Consider the following 22,987-nt stretch of genomic DNA (forward strand, 5'->3'; position numbering starts at 1 on the left):
TGTATAGAAATACACACACACACACACACACACACACACACACACACACACACACACACACACACACACACACATATATACACTCTATATTTATCTGTATTATCCATCTGGACTTTGGCTCTATAAACAACACCTTTGGTCAAACAATTCTCTCCTAAAGGACAGCAACTTTGGTTTTTGAAATTACATTTTCGGATGTTTTCTTCAGTAGTACTGTTTGTTTGTTTAAAATTTTTGCATTGTGTTGGTTTACATGAGAGGCGAAATTCTTGCAACAAGAATAGCTGACCTTAAGTGTTCTCCTCTTGAAGATTCTATGGTATTTATGGCTGGCTAGGGAGTGCTTTCATACTAAGTTCAAAAATTCCTTACCTATATTAGTCTTAGTGGTAGTGCTGAAGGTTGGGTTGAACCACAAAACCCTTCTAGATCTAGTCCTATGTGCTCTATTTTGGCTCCCTTCACTACAAATGTATTGGATCTCCTCCAAGAATCCACTTCTATGTAGAGCATCATTATAGTATGGAGTGGCATTTCAGAAGGCTACTTCATCCAAAGATAACAATGAAATCTGTTTCCCTATATTACTAACTATATTCTTAAGTATGATGGGTGGGTGATTGGACTCTTTGTCAATATAGTATAGCCTTTCATTGGGCTTACAAAAGGGCTTAAATCTATTGGATTCTAAATCTAAATTGATATCTAGGAAGTTAACATTTTTAAGGTTAGTATCTGCAGAAATGTATTATTCTTATACAAGAATGCTGTTGATAGTGATTTCAAAGTTTTGGCCAGCTAAGCCATCATCTGACAATGGCTTAGCTGGCTGAAATTTCGAAATCACTGTCAACAACATTCTTGCATAAGAAGAATAAATTTGTATTCTACAAAAGTGTAGAGTAACCCATCAGAATTAATGTAAAATTGTTTTTATTATAACTGAACATAAAAAAACATATATATATATATATATATATATATATATATATATATATATATATATATATATATATATATATATGCACTGCATGAATCTCTCACATTATGGTTACCTCAGGTTACAGGATTTCATACATATGAAAATTGTAAAGTATGACCACTAATTTCAGGATATGGTCTGTTTACTCCTCTTTATGGGAAACTTGGTTAAATTGTGAGAATTTAAAAAAAACTGCACTTTCTTCTAAGTCAAAAGGCTGCTTCTTGGTGTTTTAGCTAAGAGCAAATTAGTTTTGTGCACACATGCTTGTGCATGTGTGTGCACATATACATGTGCATGTGTGTGCATATATGTATGTGCATGTGTGCACACATGCATGTGCATGTGTGTAAATGTGTATGCAAGTGTTGCATATGTATCATTATAAATATTTATGGAACATGAAGTATAAATATTTATGGAACATGATTTTTCCACTGAATATTTTTGCATACTTTTTTGAGTTACAGTATGTCAGTTTTTTTGTCTGTTTGTTTGTCTGTATGAATGTATCTATCTATTTATCTATCCATCCATCAATCCCTCCATCCATCTATCTCTCTATCCATCTATCTATCTATCTATATCAATCTTCACCACCAATATTTATCAACACCAATACATCCAGCACCAAAACTAATATAACTACTACCATTACCACTACCATCCCCTGAAAGCCAACAACAATAGTATGAAGAAGATTAGGAACTCCTAAAATATAATATCACATGGGGAAATGTAGTGAATTTTAAGATTTGAATGAAATATCTTTTATCTTAGGTGAATAAGGTTTGATTTGAGACTAAACAGAAACAATACAATCAATAAATACATGATGATTGCACCACCAAAAATACCCCCAACTTCATCATCACCACCACCAAAACCAATACAACTGACACCACCATCACAGCCAAACCATCATCACAGCCAAACCACCATCTTTTGGAAAAAAAACTTACTGGCAGCAACAAGAATAGTATCAGCATGATAGCATTGTGTGTGTGTGTGCATGAGAGAGAGAGAGAGAGAGAGAGAGAGAGAGAGAGAGAGAGAGAGAGAGAGAGAGAGGGGGGGAATAGAGTTTTTATGGTTCAAATTAGAGTGCAAAAAGTAAGGCTTCCATGAACCTGATAACACTTCAAATTATTACTCCTTCACCCTTACATTTTCAAATTTCCATTCTTACATCCACAGGCTTAAAACAATTTTTTACTCTTAGTGAACTGTTCTTTCCTGGTGCTATTATTTTACAGTATAGTTGTTATGGATGATTGTTGATTGCTTTTGTTATTAGGTTTCCCTATAATTCAAAATGTCTGAAAAAAATACCATCAAGTGGAACTGAAAGCAGTAGTGGGGATTACACTGGATATTAAACTTGATGTTTTAAAGCAGTTTGATGTAGGAGGAAATAAATCAATTACATTGCCAAAATATTAAAGCATGCTATGTCAACAATGGGCAGAATATGTGGTAGTAGAGAAAAAGTTAAGTACTCAAAGCTACTCTGTTAACTACTCAGATTATTTTTTTTTCATAGATCTAATCTGATGCTAAAAATAGCATGACTTTTGCATGTGTGGGCCTTGGATCATATTTGATGTAATGTGCTGATAAGAAACAAAAAAACAAGTTTGTAAGATGATTTGTTGAAAAAAATGGAGATGAAACTTCTAATCGAAAACCTTCTCTAGTAAAGGCTGATTTGAAAAGTTTGAGAAGGGCTCGAATTTGCACAACATAAAAATGACTGGTGAAGCTGCCAGTGCTGATTCAAAGGCAGCTACTAATTATCCTGAGCAGAAGAGGAAATGATTGTGAAAAGGAGCTACGTATCAAAGGAAGTATACAATGTCAATAAACCGGAACTTTTCTGGAATCTCATGCCAACTGGAACTTTATTTCTTGAGGGAGGAAATATATCACTTGGGATATGAAATAATAACCATGATCCATGAATCACTCCCAAAATCCAAGGGCTTTCAAGACTTACACAAAGTTTAATTTACATCTGATTTGGCATTCAAATAAGACAGTATAGGTGACTCAGGGAGTTTTACAAATAATTTTGCACTGCTACAGTCAGACATAATATTTCAAATAAAGCATTGCTTCTTTTAGAGAAAGTATCAAATGTGAGAATAGACTATATCCCCAAGAATATGACTTTGCTCCAGCCAGTGGATCAAGTTGTGATATTGTAATTAAAACATATCTAAGAACTTTCAAACCTCTTAAGAAAACAAATGATAGGGAGGATAAACCTGAAGAGACTTCTGGAAGAAGTAACATAATGAATACTGTAAGTAACATGGGTGTGAAAACCCTCAATTTGAATAGTACTTGGTAAGATATACCATTTAACTGTATATGGGACTTCACAAGTTTTCTACAAGCAGAAAGTCTGCATTAAATTTGGAAAGAAATTGCAAAACTTGCAAATGATGTAAGGTTTGAAGAAGTCATACAGGATGATGTAGTTGAGTTACTAGTCCCATAGAAAAAGGTTTTTATCTAATCTGAGGCTTATGCTGTTAGAACAAGAGTAGATGCAAATACTCCATTTAAATTAACTGCAAAGAATTTTCCTAAAGGACTGATGCTCATAGAGGAAGGCCTGCAAATTTTTGCTAGTAATGATTTTAAGTGTGAATTTAACATAAAAATTACAAGAGGAGTTTACAATTAGCTTACTTTCTTCAATGAGTTGTACAAAGTGATGATGTATCATAATAATCACATGGATAGATATTGACGATGATAAATTATATAAGATAGAAGATAATATCCTCTGTTATCCCAGTAAATCCTGTTCCACCATTACCTCTCAGACAATAGACAACATCATTTGTGGTAAGAACAGATCCTATTAATATATTCTATTTTTTTTCTATTCTTTAAGATATTTCTCTTCTAACATTTTTACGAGACTGTGTAGATTTAGAAATTATTCTCATGCATAAAAGTTGCTTATTTTTCATCATTGTTGTTAGATTGATAGATTTATATAATCTTGTTAATTCACCTCTTCAATATTCTTGCTGAACACTGAGGAAGTGAATTAACAAGGTTATATAATGTTTCATCAACATTTATGTGACCTTGACCATAATTTGATGAAATATGTGTATGTTATAATGCTTTATAAAGCATAGAATACCATATCTGTTTTCTGAATTTTAGTAATATTATTATGTGACTCATATTTCATGCTCTAGCCTATCACACAGTTTGATGCCCCATATCAGACTGCACTAGATATAGGAATGGAGTGAGGGACCCTCTACTGATCCCAAATTTTGTTATATGTTGGGCTTTACTGAGCATATATCCTATATATATGTGTCTATAACATGTGTGGGTGTGCAGATGCAGATACACTCTCACACATATTTATATACATATATATAATCATCATCATTTAACATCTGTCTTTTGTGATGGCATGGGTTTGCGGGTGTCTGTGGCTTTATGCCCTTCCTAACAACCATTTTGCAGACTGTAGCGAGGACTTTTATGTGGTGCCAACATTAGTTATGGTAACTTAATTCTTTGCAAAGCTAAGCCCCCAAATTGGCCCCTGTATCAGAGGGAGAGGAGGCAGAGGATGAGGAATTTATAAGAAGGAAGGTTGGGGAATATGGCAGGAAACAGAAGAGAGCTAAGGAATTGGTGACAGAGTTGAGAGAATGGAAGGGACAAAGTTGAAAAGTCAATAGGGGGTTTGTGTAGCAGAATCTGAGGGCTGTCAAACATAAGGGACATGTATGGACAGGTGTGAGAGACATGGGGCAAGAAGGGCGCAATAACCTTGAATGGAAAGAAATCCTGAATTAATCTATGAAGAAAAGAGATGTGTGGGGTGAGTCATGTTGGTAGGCCAGTGAGGTACAGATGAGAAGGGGTCTTTGAAGTGTTGAGGAGAGAGGGTTGTGAGAGAAAAAGAGGTAGAGAGGTGAAAAATAGATGCTGAAGGGTAGCATAGAATTAAAAAAGAAGAGCAGAGTGTGAATACCACATCTTAAATGGGAAGCAGTGAAAAGGAAGGAGAAAGAGAGAGAGAGAGAGAGAGAGAGAGAGAGAGAGAGAGAGAGAGAGAGTGATGTGGGGCCAGTCTGGGTGGGTTCAGTAAAGAAAAGAAAAGACAGAGAACATTCTTACTGTATACACTAATTTTATATATTATGCAGCAGGGATATATGAAAATATATTTATTCATTTTATTTGTCTTAGCTGTTAATTTCAGTATGTATTCTATTAGTAATTATCATTGATCTGCAATACTGGTGTGTGTGTGTGTGTGTGTGTGTGTGCGTGTGCATGTGTGTGTGTGTGTGTGTGTGTGTTCAAAGCTGATGTTCCACTCTGATGCTAATCAGAGGGGGGGGTTTTTTCTATGTCTCTTTCAAATAACCTGAATAGCCATTAATTTGTTGTTTGAAATATCAAACATAGACTCTGGGTGATAACAGTGAATTCTCAGTTCTGAATGGATAAACAAACCTTGCTACATGTATTGAGAACTTTTTCTTCTATTTATATATCCATTTTATTGAGCAGTTATTTAACAACATGCATTCTCTTTCATATTAACCAAGATGATTTTGTGATGAAAGACCTTAGGAGTTTTAAAGCAATCAAATAGAAAAATATATTCTAATAAATACTATCTTATAGTTTTTGTGAATATTGTTGTTCTCAAAATAATATATTAGATAGAATTTCATACAAAAACTTATAATTTAATTTGTTTTTATTTTCATTAATTCAAAATCTAGAGATAATCAAATTACAAATTAGTTGCACCAAAATTGAAGCCCTTGTTTATTATTGGTATATAACTTTTAATTCTCTTTCAGTTATCTTATTATTTAATTAATAATAATTTTATATACTAATATTTACTTTGAAGAATTACTTCAGTTTAGAATCAAATTATTATTTTGTAAGTCAGAAACAATAAATATTATTTAATAAGAATGCTTGCAATTTACACATGAAAGAAGTCATTTTGTAATAAAAAGGAACAAATGAAAATGTCCTTCTTACTATAATTTTAAATTCATTTTTCATATTGTACAATAGAAATAAAAAAAAAACGAATAGACCAATGTCATATTTTGATGATTTTAATATTTTCACTTCAACATGATATTGAACTTATTTATATGCAGACGTGCTTGGGGTTCCAGGTATGTTGTTGTTATTAGTCTCTTTCTATCACTTAAATACAGCACAAAACTTTCCTTTGCCTTCACTCACAACTTAACTAGAAAATTTATATTCCAACTGCTTTAGTTCATATAGTTTCCTGATCTAGGAATCACTTTGAATAAATGGGTGTAAATAAATTAGACGTGATCATACACGCACATACATACACACATGCAGTAGCTCTAATTTTCAATAAGTTTGAGTGTGGTTGTATCTGTTATATATATAAAGTCTGTGTCTGCTAAAGTGAAATATAAAAGATATTTTCTTTAAAATAGTATAGGACTTACAAATCGTAAGATATATTTTAGTATTAAAATTTGTATAAAAAATTCTGAAAATGTAGCAAAGAAAAAAAAGCTTTAAACTTAGATGTATTTGCTGAATATGTACATCTCAATTTGTAAATTAAGATAGACAACAGAAGAAAATTTATATTAAATTTCCACTTAATCAAATTCTAATGAAATCTATCATTTTCTTTAACCATATAAATTAAAATTTAGAAACATATATACTTTTTATTCTTCAAGTTATATTTATCAATATAGTAGATTTAATATTAAATATAATAGATTTTTTTTTAAATGATATATTTGACATTTCTTATACATGATTTTTATTAAATCCATCTTTCATCAGTATTACTTTCTAGAAGACATTGACCAGCAATTGAGGGACATTATTTTCCAATTTTATGAAGCTTATTCAGTGTAAAGGAAATCAAATAAACTGTCAGCATATAGCTTTTTCATATATTTTTTTAATTTTTAGAAAAGAGGGTCAATGATTTGAAACACAAAATATCTGTCCTATAATTTAGTTATCAATTATAAGAGAATTTTTATGTATACTTGGATACACATCTCTTAGCCCCTGCAATACTTACTATACCCAAAAAACACTTTTCATGATTATTCTTGCAGGTAGATACACATCTTGCACAGTGCACTTTGAATTAAACTAACATCTTATTGCATGATATACTTAACAATGACTGTTAAACTTTACAATTTTTTCCTATACTTCTTCCTTTGAAAACAATTAATTTTTCACCAATTTCATTTTTTCAAATTTAAAACATTTAAATGTGATGATCTATATATAAATTTCATATTTTTTTAAGCATTTATATATCTTAGGAACCTTTCATTAGAAGTGGAGATAATCTGCTATTTGTTTCTTCAATACCTAGTCAAAATTAATATCATAGTAACTGCAGCAAATTTATTATTCATTCTAAAGTTACTATATATTATTCTTAAAATTAAATCTCATGTTTCATCAAATTCAATTTAAGACATTTCATTATGATTTCAGAACATTTTGATTCTATCTGTAGTTCATTGACTTAGTGTACTTAAGAAATATTTGTGCTTGACATGTGGCCAAGTTGTATCATCATCACTTAATGTCCACTTTCTCATGCTTGCATGGGTCAGACAGAGTTTATTGTGGCAGATTTTTTACGGCAAGATCCCATTCCTGTTGCCAACCCATAACTATTTCCAAGCAAGATAATATTCTCCAGGGTCATGCGACACACACACATTCACATATATATTTTAATGCATATAGGTAGGTATATAAATGTATGTACAGGGCCTAAATTTGACAGTTTGCATAAAAAGAAAAGAAAACAATATCCCAACCAAAAAAAAAATATTTAAAAAAAGAATAAAAAAATATCAACCTGATTATGGCTGGGAAATAACAGTTTACACAAGGTAGCCACTTTCAGCTTCCACCATGGCCTCAAGACAACTATGGAACCAGGTGCATGCTTTCCTCACTGTGTACCTTGGAAGATCTTTGAACACCTCCTTGATCTTAGCCACCAGTTCAGCTTTAGTGTTACAGGCAAAGCAGTTGGTGTCTTTCACAACTGCACCCCACACATAGTAATCCATGAGATTACAATCAGGAGGATTTGAAGGCCACAAATTGGAGCTTGTAAAGTAGTAGAAATTCCCTGACAACCACTTTTGGTTCTTTCCAGAGGTATAGCAAGGAGCCAAATCCTGCTGCTGCACATATGACCTTCCAGCAGCAACCACCATCTCCAGTCTCCAGCAGCTTCACATAACCATCTGAATTGAGCACTAATACATGAAGCTGTTCCTGACTGTGCACTAATGCATGAAGCTGTTCTTGAAAAAGAGGAGACAATCAAATTTAGCCAAAACACCATTATGTATGCATATATTTCTTTGCACATGCCAGCAAGTTTATTATATGTTGTTTACATATAAAAACTAAAGTTTTTAGTAGACTATAAATAATAGCTTTGGTATATGCAGCTGATGTAGCATAGTTTTGCAGGCACATGTACCTTACAGTTTGATGGTGTTATTCATAATTCAGCTCACCATATTTTCACTCATTGCTTTGCAGAGTTTGTATTTTTTTTTTTTTTTAGACAAACACAAATTTTTTAAATATATTTTTACACAGCTTTATTTATAATCACTGATGCTTAGTGCACCGTTAGTTAAAATGTATGAGTGGGTGAATGGATGGATTTATTATGTAGATATCCATCCTTGCCTATGTGTGTCTGCATGCATGCATGCATTTATGTATGTATGCATGCATGCATATATATGTATGTATGTATGTATGTATGTATGTATGTATGTGTGTGTGTGTGTGTGTGTATATATATATATATATATTTCAGGTTGAGTAAAAAGTAAATAACGTTTTGAACCATGCAGAATTTGTACCAGATTTTTGTAGAGTTTTGAATTTTTTTTACCATTTTTTTGCAGTTGTCTGATAATACAGACGTAGACTTGCCCAAATACATCAATAAATTAACATTGATATTTTTTCTCTGTTGTTACAATCATCTGAAATTGAACTGTCAAAGTGCGATATTTGAGCAATTTTGCTATTCAACTTCAAAAAAGGACATAAAGCAGCTGAAACTGCTCACAATATCCACAAAATGTTTGGTGAGGAAATGGCCAGTGAGAGGTCAGTTTGAAAATGGTTTAAAGGATTTTGCAGTGGAGTTCTGATCCTTGAAGATTGTGAGTGTAATGGTCAATTAAAGACTATCATTGAGAAAGATCCATGTAAAACCACTCGAGAACTGGCAAAAGAACTTCAAGTCAGCCAGAAAACTGCCTGCAGCTACTTGCATGCGATCGGAAAATCAAAAAAGCTCGACAAATGCATACCACACGATTTGAATGAAAATCAGAAAATGTGCAGATATGAAATTTGCTCATTGCTTCTTTTCCATAACCACACAGTTCCATTTCTTGACTGTATTGTAACTTATGATGAAAAGTGGATTCTGTGCAATAATGAAAAATGTTCTTCACAGTGGTTGGGCCAAAAGGAAGTACCAAAAACCTTCCCTAAACTCGAGCTCTTCAAAAAGAAGGTTATGGTGACTGTTTGGTGATGTACTGCTGGACTCATCCACTACAACTTCTTAAAACCCAGAAAAACCATTACTGCAGAAACATATTGCCATGAAATTGCCAAAATGAATGAAAAACTGCTACTCCTCCTTTCCAGACTGGTCAACAGAAGAGGGTCAATCATTCTTCATGACAATGCTCAACCACACGTTTTACTAATGACACTCCAGAAGTTGAGGGAACTTGGCTATGAAGTTCTTCCCTACCCAGCTTATTCCTCAGACCTTTCTGCTACGGACTACCACTTTTTCAAGCACCTTGATGGTTTCCTGCAAGAAAAGGAGATCAAAAATCAAGCCGATGCTGAAAATGTATTCAAAGGGTTCATCAGCTCCAGAACTTCAGTTTTATATGTCAATGGAATAAACAAACTTGTAACTTGTTGGCAAAAATGCGTTGATTATAATGGCACTTACTTTGATAAATAAAATTTCCACATTGTTGAAATATATTGTGATGAATTTCATGTTTTGAAATGTTGCTTACTTTTTACTCAGCTTAATATATATATATATGTATGTATGTATGTATGTATATATATGTATGTATATATATATATATATATATATATATATATAAAATAGTGTACATTTAATACACATTAGAGTTGAATTGTTTGGCTAAACCTTTCGAAGTAGGCTTCAGCTAGGCTACAGTCCAATGACCCAAAAAAGTAAAAGATAAAAGATATATGTATATATATTTGTATCTCCTTGTCTTGGCATCTGCCGTAATTGGAAATGGATGTAACTGTCTCACAGTTTTCTGTGAAAACATGTTTCACTATGGGGGAAATATTACCTTGCTTGGAAACAAGAATGACATCTGGCTGTAGAAAATCTACCTCAATGAGTCCTAGTTAACCCATGCAGGTGTAGTAAAGTGGCATTGAAATTGTGGTGTTATGAGCCAGGCTGTGTTGTAGGGAAGGATTGGAAGTGAAGGAGTAGGCATGTCCTGTCGGAAGTGGTACTTATGGATCTCATCTCAGGGCCAGGTTCAGCCCTTTCATCACGGTATCCAGCCCCACCACATTGATGTGGTTGCAGTTGTCCTTCTTCCTAAGCCAGGCCGCATCCTCCACCTCGACACCTCCAATTTCCAGGAAAACTCCCGTCGCCATGCTGCTGGCATCACACCACATGACCCCCTTCTTCAATTTGGGCACATACCAGTTCCCTCTTACTGGGTCCTCTTCAGTCACCCTCTCCAAGACTTCTTGTATCATGGCAGTTGTCTTCTCGCCCATGTTATCACTCCACCTCACTCCTTCAGCTTGCCTCTTTATGAAGCTGCATTCTGTCTGGAGCCATCCCCATCACAACATTAATCCCGTCTACTACACAATCAATTACAATAGCCCGCAACCTCAATCTTGTTCCTCGTACCACTCTCTCTACATCACTACTTCCACTGCATTCAACTTCCAAACCGTCAACAGCCCTTACACTACTCACTCCACTCCATTCTTCTACCACTTCTGGAGTCATTAGGGTTGTTGAGCAGCCTGTGTCTATGAGGGATCATGACACCTTTCCGTTCACCACGACTTCTCCTTCTGGCAATGACTGTAAACACACCTCTATTCCTTCGATGGGACAACTACTGGCGCAGTAGTCTCCTTTGGACTGTTTCCCTGCATGCATTCACTAGCAATGTGGCCTATCTGTCTGCATCGATAGCGAATCACTCCAGGCCTGGGTTCCTGCCTGCTCATCTTTGAGCCCAATTCTGGGATCTCATTCCCTCTCCGAAACACCAACATGCCAGCCTTGTCTCTCCTTAGCTTGAGTCCCAGGGCAGCTCCTCCCTCCATTGCCTCCGGTGGTTTGGCAGTTAGCCCAAAACTCCTCAGGTGGCTTATGACCTCCTTTGCCGACGCTATTCTCTCATCCACCAAGATGTCATAGATATAGGAATTGGTGGCTCTTTTCACTTTGTCGGCCTTTCCCAGGATGGTCTTGAGAATTGTCGCCATAATCTTCGGTGCTGAATTCAGTCTGAATCCCAACCTGGTCAGGCAGTACGTCTGTCCTTTATACCTTACCAGCTGATATTTCCACAGTCTCTCTTGAACTCGCTTCTGGCATCCCCTTTTCAGAGTATGCTGATAGCAGCCTACTGCGTTCTTCAATGTCGGAGGATCTCCCTTCCAGTGCCATTCCACTGTCCATTGCCGGCCATCGAACATAGTTCAAAAATCATTGTCTGTGATGGTGTGTGCAGCATATTTTTCTTCACAGCTCTCACCACTCTCCTGTCACAAACTCACAGCGCATCACGCCCCCCCTCCCAACACCGAACACTACACCAGCTTCATTGACCATAACACCTCCCAAAACACAGCCTGGCTCATAACACCACAGAAATTATGTTGATGATAATGATATATGTACACACACACATACACACTCACACCTCATAACACCACAGAAATTATGTTGATGATAATGATATATGTACACACACACATACACACTCACACACTCACACACACACACACAAACACACACACTCTCTCACACACTTATTCTTAATATATTCAAGGCACAAAATATATCATTAAGTCATATGCATATAAAAGTAATATTGATTTCAAATTTTGGCACAAGGCCAGCAATTTTAGGGGAGGAGTATGACAATTACATCAACCCCAGTTTTCAACTGGTACCTATTTTGTTGACCCCAAGAGGATAAAAGACAAAGACGACCTCAACAGAATTTGAACTCAAAATGTAAAGATGGCCAAATGCCACTAAGCATTTTGCCTAGCATGTTAACAGTCCTGCCAGTTCACCACCTTATAAGTAATAGTAATAGTAAACAGTAAATATTTTTACTTAAATCTAAATTTATTTTGAATTTTATTTGACACAATTAACTGTATGTAAGTTATTAATCCTTTAAGTTTGAATACTTATCACAACATTAGGAAAAATATTTTTAAATGTTTATAACTACATGTTAATTACTGATAAGAAAGAGCTGGAATCTGATTTATAAGAAAAATCTGTTTTTAAAAAAGTGAATTAGTTTAGTACTTTTATATCAATATATATGTGGGGGGTATATTAGTGTATGTACAGGTGTGCATGTATAAGTGTGGACATGTATGAGAGATTTGTTATCTATTTATTAAATACATAACTCACAGAATTGTCAAAGATCCCTCATCTTTTCATTTTGATGACTTGTCATTGTCTTTACTGCACTCCTATTCAGAGTGAATCTGTTTTCTATTTACATATTTTTTTCTTTTATGCATTCTAATAGTTCATATATATATATATATATATATATTTTTTTTTTTCTGTTATACTTTCTACTCCATCTATTTTTGCTTCTTCAATATTCTCTTTTTGCATAACTTAAAACTTTCTTCGCTGATTATATAGCCTTGATATTTATATTTAAAAGGATATCCAAAAGATATGAATAATCTGAATATGTTTAATCATCAAAATTTATTGAAATATTATTACTATATCCCTTTTGTTAATTATATTTTCTTAAATATTTTTGAATGCACCGTATTGACCATACTTTTTTGTTACTTATTTACAGTATATAAGTAAAATTAGATTGTGTTTATTTTTACTTTGAATATTTCTTGGGGGTAAAAATCAAAAGTTGTTTTATACATAAATGATAAACTGTATCAAATGCATTGATAGGAATACTCTAATCCAATAACATATTTTTTCCTTCATTTTAAAATTACAAAACAATTTCTTTCACCTTTCATTGCTTAACTGTTACAAAAACATAAAAAATAAATAAATAAAAGTTGGATTGCTTTCAGCCTCTTTTGTTTTGAAAAATAGAATGGTGAATGCTTTTGAATAACAGATTCTGGTAAACCAAATCTGTGACTAAGTTATGATTTCCATTTGAAAACTTTTTGTTTCATGTATACTTAGTAATAATCCTCAGGAGATAAATCAGAAAATTAAGATGTCTTTTTTCTCTCCTCAAAAGTTTGACGTCATGTAAGAAATCATTATTTTATAAAATGGAAATAAAGAACTCTAAAAGTCCCTGTTTTATATGTAGAATTTTGCTAATGTATATATTATGTAAGAGTGAGTAATCATAATTAACATTAACTAACTGGAATTTTTAGTGTGGATGTGTACAAATTTTAGATATTATTATGTACAAAATCATATTTTTAATATATTGTATTCATGAATCTTTGCTTTTGGAAGAAGTCTGAAAATGGAAAATAGGACACTGCATTTGATGCCTAAAATAATGATGCTAATTACTTTTTTCTTGAAACTATTATTGTCATTATTATAAGAAATAAGTTGTTCTTATTTGTGGATTGTAGTATAATTATTTTTGAAGATATTAATGGAAAATATATATTTTAGATACTAACATATTAATATCAAATTAGCTACTATAAACTCCTGCTTCTTTGTTGGTATCCACGTTTGTAAAATACAAAAAGCTTAGGAATTTATATGGCCTTAGTTATGCAACTTGTCATAATTAATGATGACCAAAGGTTATCTAAGATAAATTGAGGTAAAACTATCATGGAGTTTAGTAGGCAAGTAAGTCTCTAAACCACGACTGACATTGTAATACATTTAGTTAAATCTGTCTAAAAAAGAAGAAAATTTTGTAAAAACATTGCATAAACTCATAGTCCATCTTCCATCTACTTAAGTGGCATGCCCCAAGAGGTAATCAGTGGGTTATAGTGTTGAGCAGACTAGATTATATTTACTATTGTAAAAGAACCTGTGAGATAAACTATCTAAAATCAACAAATAAAGATTATAGTCCTTTAGTTTAGAGGGAAGAAGCTTTATCCTTAACCTTTTCATCATCTCTCCTTGACTGATAAATAAAGATAACTAGACAAGGTTAATATTGTTACAACATAGTTTAAACTTTTGCAGTTCAATAATCATATTTTGATTTTTTTTTCCAACAGTTCAGATTGTAGGAATATAGTTTGTAATTTTTCAAAGTGTTTGAAGAAAGACACCAACAAGGCCTGATTGTTTATATGAATTATATATTTATATTCTTCCTTGGTTATATTTTCTATAGTCTATTTTTGTTTACTATCTTTTGTTACTATTGCTATCACTTTGAAAGTTTCAGTTGTTATGCATATTTCATGATCACTATACAAGTGGATAACAATCCATATTCTTTTCACACTAATATTGTGTAAAAGTTCCTATATGTGAGCTAAAATATATACCGTAAAAACCCATGTAAATTGCACACCTGTGTAATTAACGCAGGTGATTTTCAGGATAAAAATTGTTAAAAAAAGCTTCTACTCATGTAAAATTTGCACCCAAAATTTCAGAAGTGCCAGGGGGAAAATGTTTTCAATTTAGTTGTATTTAGCATAATTTCACTTACTTATGATTAAATTTTATTAAATTTTCACTAAATAAAAATAACTTCTGTTTAACAAGTATCCCATTGAAAGCTATTAAATTATGAAGTGTTTGTGTTGTTTATAATAAACTTTATTTTGCATTTCTTGCCTACAAGAGATTATGTCCGATCTGTATGTCTTCTCAAATTACAATCACAAGAAAAGTTGTTGATAATTCTTATCAGCAAAAACAAAGCTGATAAATACACACAAGTGTTGCAACATAAGTTTAATTACCAATAAACACCAGCTTCAATGATACTTTACTCAATCAACAGAGGAAGATGACTGATCAAACTGATTATGTTTAGTAGTAAGTTTCTTCTTGTCTCAAGCTCTGATTTTCTGCCTATTCTTGTCAGAACCCTTGATATGGAGTATTGTAATTTTAATCCCTTTCACACTTACAAAATGTCAAGCAAACTCAAAAATTTGTCATTACCATTTTAGCTGGGAGACCAAACTGATAGTTTGGTAACCTGCTAAAATAAACATTAAAAATTGAAAAGAGAAAATAAACAGCTTTGCAAGTTTAACTCTGTGCTTATTGAACAAGAGAGGTGTGAAATTTAAGAAGTGACTTGTTAGAATATACACATCTGTGAGGATACATAAACAAGAATAGCAAAAATCTACTATGCCGACAGAACTGGTAATACATACATTACAAGTGTTCTATGAAGAGAACATAAGATTGCTGCATAATTTAACATGAATGTGAAACAACATTAAACATCATATAAGGTAAATGAAGGTTTCTGTAGGAACGCTAAGTCATATTCACTTAGTGAGTTTACATGCGCAAGGAAGAATTATAGTGTTGTCATCAGCGTTAGATGCAGTAAGAGCTGGTAGTGGTGATGCTGGCAGTGATGAATTTCGTCTCAACATGGAGAAAGCAATAGCTTCCTGGAGGCAAACACAAGCTAGGCTTGTTAAGCAGAGAAAAACTGATCTATTTAAGGAAATTGCTGGGCTCTATTGCGATAGGTAGAAACTCCAAGCAATATAAAATATGGCCCAGACCATGATTATCAGCATGAATGTCAAACTTCAAAAAGTATTTGACCATTTAATGGTTTTGGTAAATTTATACAGAAAAAGTAAGCATTATACTGTCCAGCATAAATGAAAGTCAACTTCATTATATTTTTTCTGTAAAAACCTATTCTGACATTAAATGAGTCAACTTCCAGTACAAATGTTGTATGCCATTTTTCAACAACAAAAAAAAAATTCTAAAAGAATTCTGGAAACGATCTACTCATGTAATTTACGCACCCACTAAAGTTTATTTTTGTTTATGCGGCAAAAAGTGCATAAATTATATAGGTTTTTATAGTAGATTTTTTTTTAATTAGAATTATCATCTTTATTATTTTTGAAATTGCCTAATATTCTTTAAATGGCAGTTTAAACTACCATCACTTGTCATTGATCTATTTAAGAAATAAAACCACATTGCACTAAGTATGTGTTTAAGTGTTTGGATAGTTACTTTTTTAGACATTTAAAAAAAAAATTTTTTTTCAAATTATGTATTTTTATATAGTTGCTTTTGTATAGAATTAGTGTAAATAGCATATCAAATGTTACCATATACATAAAATTATCATTACTTGGTCTTTTAATAAATCTTAAAATATTAATTTTCATAATTTAAATTAGCTCTGTTGAGATTTTACTTTTTAATATTATTTGTTCTGTAAGTATTTAAAATAAACTATTTTAGCTTTAGATTTTAAGTTTGAGTACAGTATATAATTATTTTTTATCAATTAGTTTGTATTTATATTTTTATTTTTATTGACTATTTGAAGCAAAAGTTGAATGTTTAATATCTTTTTATTCATGCTAAATTCATTTTAAAAAATGGGGTGAACAACTTTCTGTTTTGAATTTCAATTTTAATTATGGCTTTAACAAATGATCTATTATTGGTCAAATTTTGTATCGTCTGTGAACTTTTTAGAAATTCACAAATCCAGTGTTTACAAACATCTAATTTTAACATAATTTTCTAAGTTTAGTTTTACTAGTTGTTGAAGTGAGCAGAGGTTATAACACACCTCTTCCTCAATTAATGCTGTAAACTAGTTAAGTGTGCTTTCAAATGAACTAAATTAAAAGAATTTCTCAACTTGTTTACCATTCAAGGAATCTACTATTACTAATATATAAGAAAATTTATTTCAAGACTGTCCCAACAGAAGGAAACTTGATTATAAAATAATGCTTAGATTCAGTTTACAATACAATTCATTTCAGAACAACATTCCCATTTATAAAGTGGAGAATAAAGGTTGGAGCTTATTTACAGATAAGATTTTTATATCATGGAAAACTACAATAAACAGAATTGTAATTTTTTTTTTATGATAAGTCTAGTCAAACTTGTCATAACTTTTACCAAAAAAGCATCTATTAACAAAAGTAAATCTAATGGAATGTAAATAAAATATTCACCACATTCAAAACTCTAAACATTTTCCTGCAAAGGCTCAGATGTGGCTGTATGGTTAAGAAATTCATTTTGCCACCACATAGTTTCAGATTCAATTCTACTTCACTACGCCTTGAGCAAGTGTCTTCTATTATCGCCTCAAGTTGACCAATATCTTGTGGGTAGAATATTATAGAAGGAAACTGTGAACTGTTTATATTGAATGGCGCACATAGCAGAGATGTAAATGGACCCCTCCCCACCTTTAGAAAATGTTTTTCTACAGAATCCCTATGGAGATTCTGATTCTGAAAAAAAATTTTCAAAAATCGCAACTTCAAAAATTTTTTTCAGAATCATAATCTCCATATTTTTCTACGTATTTTGAAAAAAAAAATTCTGTAAAAAGTAAAAAATGAAGAAAGTTGGTGGGGATTGAAATTTTGAAGTTGCGATTTTTGGAAATTTTTTTTTCAGAATCAGAAATCTCCATAGCTGAAAACACGGGATTCCATAAAAGAAATTTTTTTTAAGCGGGAGGGGTCCGTTTACGTCTCTACCATGTGCACCATCAGCTTAATCCCTTAAATGTGGTGCTCCACCATAGCCACACTCCAACAAGTGAAACCAGTAAAATAGCAATAATCATTATAATATGCTATTCTGAAAATTATAACTATTTATGAATATACTTTATATATATATTGTTTCTTAGAATATGATAAAAGATCTGAGTTTGGAGATTTTAAAAATTGTTATAAATTAATTCATTCATTTATGTAAATATCAGTTTCTGTCTTTCTCTTACTTCATTTCTTTATCCCTCTCTCTCAAACACAGATACAAACACACACATATAGGCCCACTTTCTTATACATAAACTTAAGATATGTTTGTATCATTTTAGCTCTGATCTGTTTTATGTGCCAATATGTAAAATTTTATTAAAGTTTAGATCCCTTTTACTATCTAATAGAATTAACACTCAAGTGCATAGGTAGTAGTAACAATAATATCTTTTTTAATCACCTACCAGTCTGTAGTATAGAAGTCTAAGAAAACTAAATGTGGTACTTTTAATTTTACTAAAAATACAAAATAATTATTATTCATAAAGAATAAAATGTTTCGAATGGTACAGCAATGCACTATAATACAAACAATGGGCTATATACCTGTTGTAATTTAACCATCCATAGTCTGATAATATTTCAGATTAAAATTCCTTCCTCAGATATCCCTAGGAATTGATGGAGTCGTTACTATAATCAGTTTTGACTCCATCATTTCCGAGGAATATCTGAGGAAGGAATTTTATTCTGAAATATTATCAGACTATGGATGATTAAATTGCAACAGGTATATAGCCCATTGTTTGTATTTTAGTGCATTGTTGTACCATTTGAAACATTCTATTCTTTACAAACAAAGCACAATGCTTCAAGCGAACTACAATACTCTCTTATTATTCATATTTTTATAGTAGTTATAAAAATACAAATGATGAAAAAAGAAAATATTTTTGTTAATTCAGTTCCTCTTTGCATACTATAAATGTCTAGATTATAAAACATACTGTCAATATCTAGATTGGCTTGAAGCTTTACTGGCTCCCCCTTAAAGTTAGAGTTTTAAAATGTTTCTCTTAAGTGCTGGTACTTGGTCTTTAGCATTAAAAAAGGCAAATCTACTCTTGGATAGGACACCAATTTACCTTTACTAACATTTCCAATTGATATGGTACTATTTACTGATAGTTATGTGAACTGAGGTATATATTGTGTTCAAGTACACAATGAAATACAATGGATTTCTGTTGAAGTACATACTGACTATTTTTATTCTAAAGGAATGGGGAAGTTGTTATCCTTCAGACAATTTCTACTGAGTTTAAGAGTGTATGTGTTTTATATTTTTTATACATAATAGTGGAACTGTGAATGCAACCGACATCTGCAAATGTTTTTGTCTTTTGAATAAGATCCCTATAGTGTACCATTAAATTTGCTCTAGGCCGGTTTGGTGTATTCATTACTAAAAGGTAAATATTTGTAAATCTATAGAATAAACATATAACCCTAAAACCCGATAACACACACACACACACACACACACACACACACACACACACACACACACACACACATATATATATATATATATATATATATATATTGAGATATTAATAAATACTAGTAGAATTGAAGCAGCAGCCTAATCATGAAAAATATAAAAGATCACTGACGCTAGCTAAATAAGATTATAAATATAAATTGCATGTAAAATAAAGCTGCCAAACTTTTGTTTATAAAACTAAATTTTTAATAAAGTTTTTCACATATAAATATCATTGCATTCAAAAGTTGAGTACACATGCACCGCTACATTATGTTGTCTATTGAATAATATATATCATGTGCAACATTTGGATAACACTCTAAAAACAATATGTTTTCCTCCTCTCCATTTAAATTTACCGATGAAATCTTAGTTTTATTCATTAAGTTTTTTAAGAAAAAGAAGGAGAAATGTTTCTCACAATTTTATAATGTCTCCTTCCTGAAACTTTAAAATTTAAGCTAAATGTAAATTGAATTAATTCTTAATGCACTTCATTTGTTATTCAGTTTATCGTAAGCAAAAGTATATGATTTGTTAATACGGTGTAAATACAAAACAAATCTCAGTCTAATTTAAACAATATGACACCTCTATAGGTATCAGAAGGGCTTACTACTTTGCTCATTTTGCTTATATCTATTTTTAAATGTAGTTAGCTCCAGTTCACTGCTTTTTGTCATCTTTTTATGATGAAATTTATGCATGTTAGATATATATATTTAGCTTGCTAATTATGCATGACTAAGTGCATGTGATGTATATATTCATACATTTTAAAATTTAACACTATATTTTCTAATTTCATTTTTTTTAAATTTTGTTCTTTATATCAAATGCTTCAGAATATAAAGGTATTAGGAATAAATTTTCTCTCAAGTTGTAATTTTTTCATAAATATCGCTTGAAGTAAAATTTAGAGACAAAGAGGGAAAGAAGGAGTTTATAAAATGGTTTATATATTATATTTCATTAGTTATTTGATTTTCTAAAACAGTGCCAGCATCATTGTCTTAACATTAAAGATTGAGCACAAAGACAATATGTTGTACTTCTCATTTAATTCAACATTTTTCTGAATGCTCTTTACATATTCTTTTTAATCAACTTACAAGCCAATAAAGACTTCAAAGCCTTTTCTTTACATAATTTTTCTTACACACAAAACATTAGTCTTCTACTTCATATACTAGGTGACTGTTGTATTATTTTAGTCCAATAGCTCAATCAAATAGTGTCAAAAGATTGTGGAAATTATTCCCTTGTATTTGATTTTTAATTTTTTTAATATATTAATTTTTTAGGGAACTTCTAACATCTTATTTCACATAAAGAGAAATTAATTTTGGATTTCAGTATTTTTAAATGTTGCAGAAGTCACTTATCCCCATGCCATAGGTAATATTCAATCATTCTTTGATAATTTATATGCAGTAACAATTCAAACATGGGTATGCATGGATTCTAAATTATAGCTCTTTAACATCATTATATCATTCAACACTGAAAAAGGTATTATCTTCAATAAATTTTTTTGTTATGTTATATTTTAAGAAAGTATTTTTGGTGAAATTATTTGTACCATTTTATAAAATTATAGGAAATTCAGTAAAGTAAGTAAATTAAGAAATATACTGGACCACATAGCAACTACTATGACATAAAGTGCATTTATCCATGATGCTAATTTCTGTCCAGATTACAATCTATTCAACTTTGATACAAAAGTGGATGCCACTGCATAGGTAGAATTCATTCTCTCTACCCTCACTCCTCTTGTTGAATCTCAGCAACAGTGATTTCCAGTCTTTTTTCCCTTCTTTCCTTAATTCATTGCTATCTTTTCCCAAACATTTTCAATCACTATCAACTACTTGACCATTTCACATCTTGTACTGAAGACAACTATCTCACTTCATCACTAACTAAAGTCATCATTTCAGGGACTTCAGTGGCATACATAACTTCAGTTTCTTGCACTCCTTTACACTACCTAATCATCTGTTCTTTCAACTGCCTGCCTCTATTAGTATCTTAACTATTTATTCACGTCCCTTTGATTTGTTTCTCACCTTTAAACATAATCTTCACCAAAACATCACTGTCTCTGAACTCATTGGATCATCCTATCACTGCCTAATCAAGGTAACCTCCTTCATAACCTCTTACAGCACACCACTCATGCTTCTGATACTTCAAGTCAGCTATCTGGTTAGAATCCAACCTGTTCTATATCAAGTGCCCATGGCAGCATGTATGTTTTATTTCCACTCTCTCTCTCTCTGAGAAAAGTGATTGACAGAAACCCTCCTCCTAAGCATGTTCCTTCCATCTTTCACAAAACCAAATAAGACACTATACCATGCCAAAGCCTCCAAATGAGTACTACTGTATCCTGCTGTTAGCAACTAATTGCTCTTAAATCCAATGTCTCAAAAGTGATAGAAGCTGTTGCTAGCACACTCCTTCATCAGCTCTTTCCTTCTCTTCTCAGTGACTATAGTTTCTTTAGAGCTAGATTTACTAAGAACTTCCTCTTGCATATAACTTAACAATTTTGTTGCACTTGTCACCTGCAAAATATTTGACTGTGTCTGACATGAGAAACTCCTAGCTAAGTACCCTATCCCTAAGTTGCTGTCTATATCTATTGCATTTCTTGGATTAAAAGTTTCTTGTCAGACTTAACCATTATAACTTGTGCTACTGACCCCCTATTTCATCCTCTCTGTTGTACCCAAAAATTTGGTTGTCTTCCTTCTGTCATTCAGGACTTGTTGTCACTCCTATACATTTCTATACGAATGATACCATCTTCCACTCTTTCTTAACCTTCTGCATGTTGGCATCACACTTGAAATCACCTTTTAATCAAGCCATCATAACCTAGTCTGTTTCAACAGCTTAAAATAACAATCACTGTACAATGAAGAAAATATTTGGCATTAACTTCATTGTCTCTATTTGTGAATGACATATAACTAAAACTTCCAAAGACAATATAAATGTTATATGCCTCACAATCTCTGATTATGTTACATAGCAGTTACACATACATAATTCTGCCAAAACTGCATCATAAAGACTTCAATTCCTGTTTAAAGTTCTGAAAATACTTAAATCCTGATCAGTTGCTAATACTCCAGAAAGTTCAAGTGAAATGACAGTTGAGTTATCAACATCTTCAACAGCATTTTACTTGCATCTTTTTCATGCTGACATAGATTGGGCAGCTTATGTGAGGCAGTGTTTTTTGGCTAGATGCCCTTCTACTTGCTAGTCCTTTTAGTTATCTCTTATGATGTGAGGTTTTGGTGCGTATCTTTTAAAATTATGATATACACGTATTACTCATATATATGGAATGGTGCTGCTGCCCCCCC

General features: G+C 32.2%; 1 protein-coding gene across 27 annotated transcripts in view; it reads left to right on the plus strand.

The window, feature by feature from the left end:
- Positions 1-22,987, plus strand: part of LOC106881656 (calcium-dependent secretion activator 1) — a 240,691-nt gene that overhangs the window by 193,501 nt on the left and 24,203 nt on the right. For 19 of the 27 annotated variants that reach the window (XM_089359140.1, XM_089359365.1, XM_089359056.1 and 16 more), the window contains one exon: positions 6,160-6,177. The exons of the other annotated variants lie outside the window; for them this stretch is intronic. In XM_089359140.1, the coding sequence (XP_089215266.1) occupies positions 6,160-6,177 (18 nt within the window). The remainder of the gene's footprint in view (positions 1-6,159; positions 6,178-22,987) is intronic. 27 annotated transcript variants of the gene reach the window in all.

This window comes from Octopus bimaculoides, chromosome 1 (assembly GCF_046866305.1).
Source record: "Octopus bimaculoides isolate indiv1 chromosome 1, ASM4686630v1, whole genome shotgun sequence".
NCBI lineage: Eukaryota > Metazoa > Mollusca > Cephalopoda > Octopoda > Octopodidae > Octopus > Octopus bimaculoides.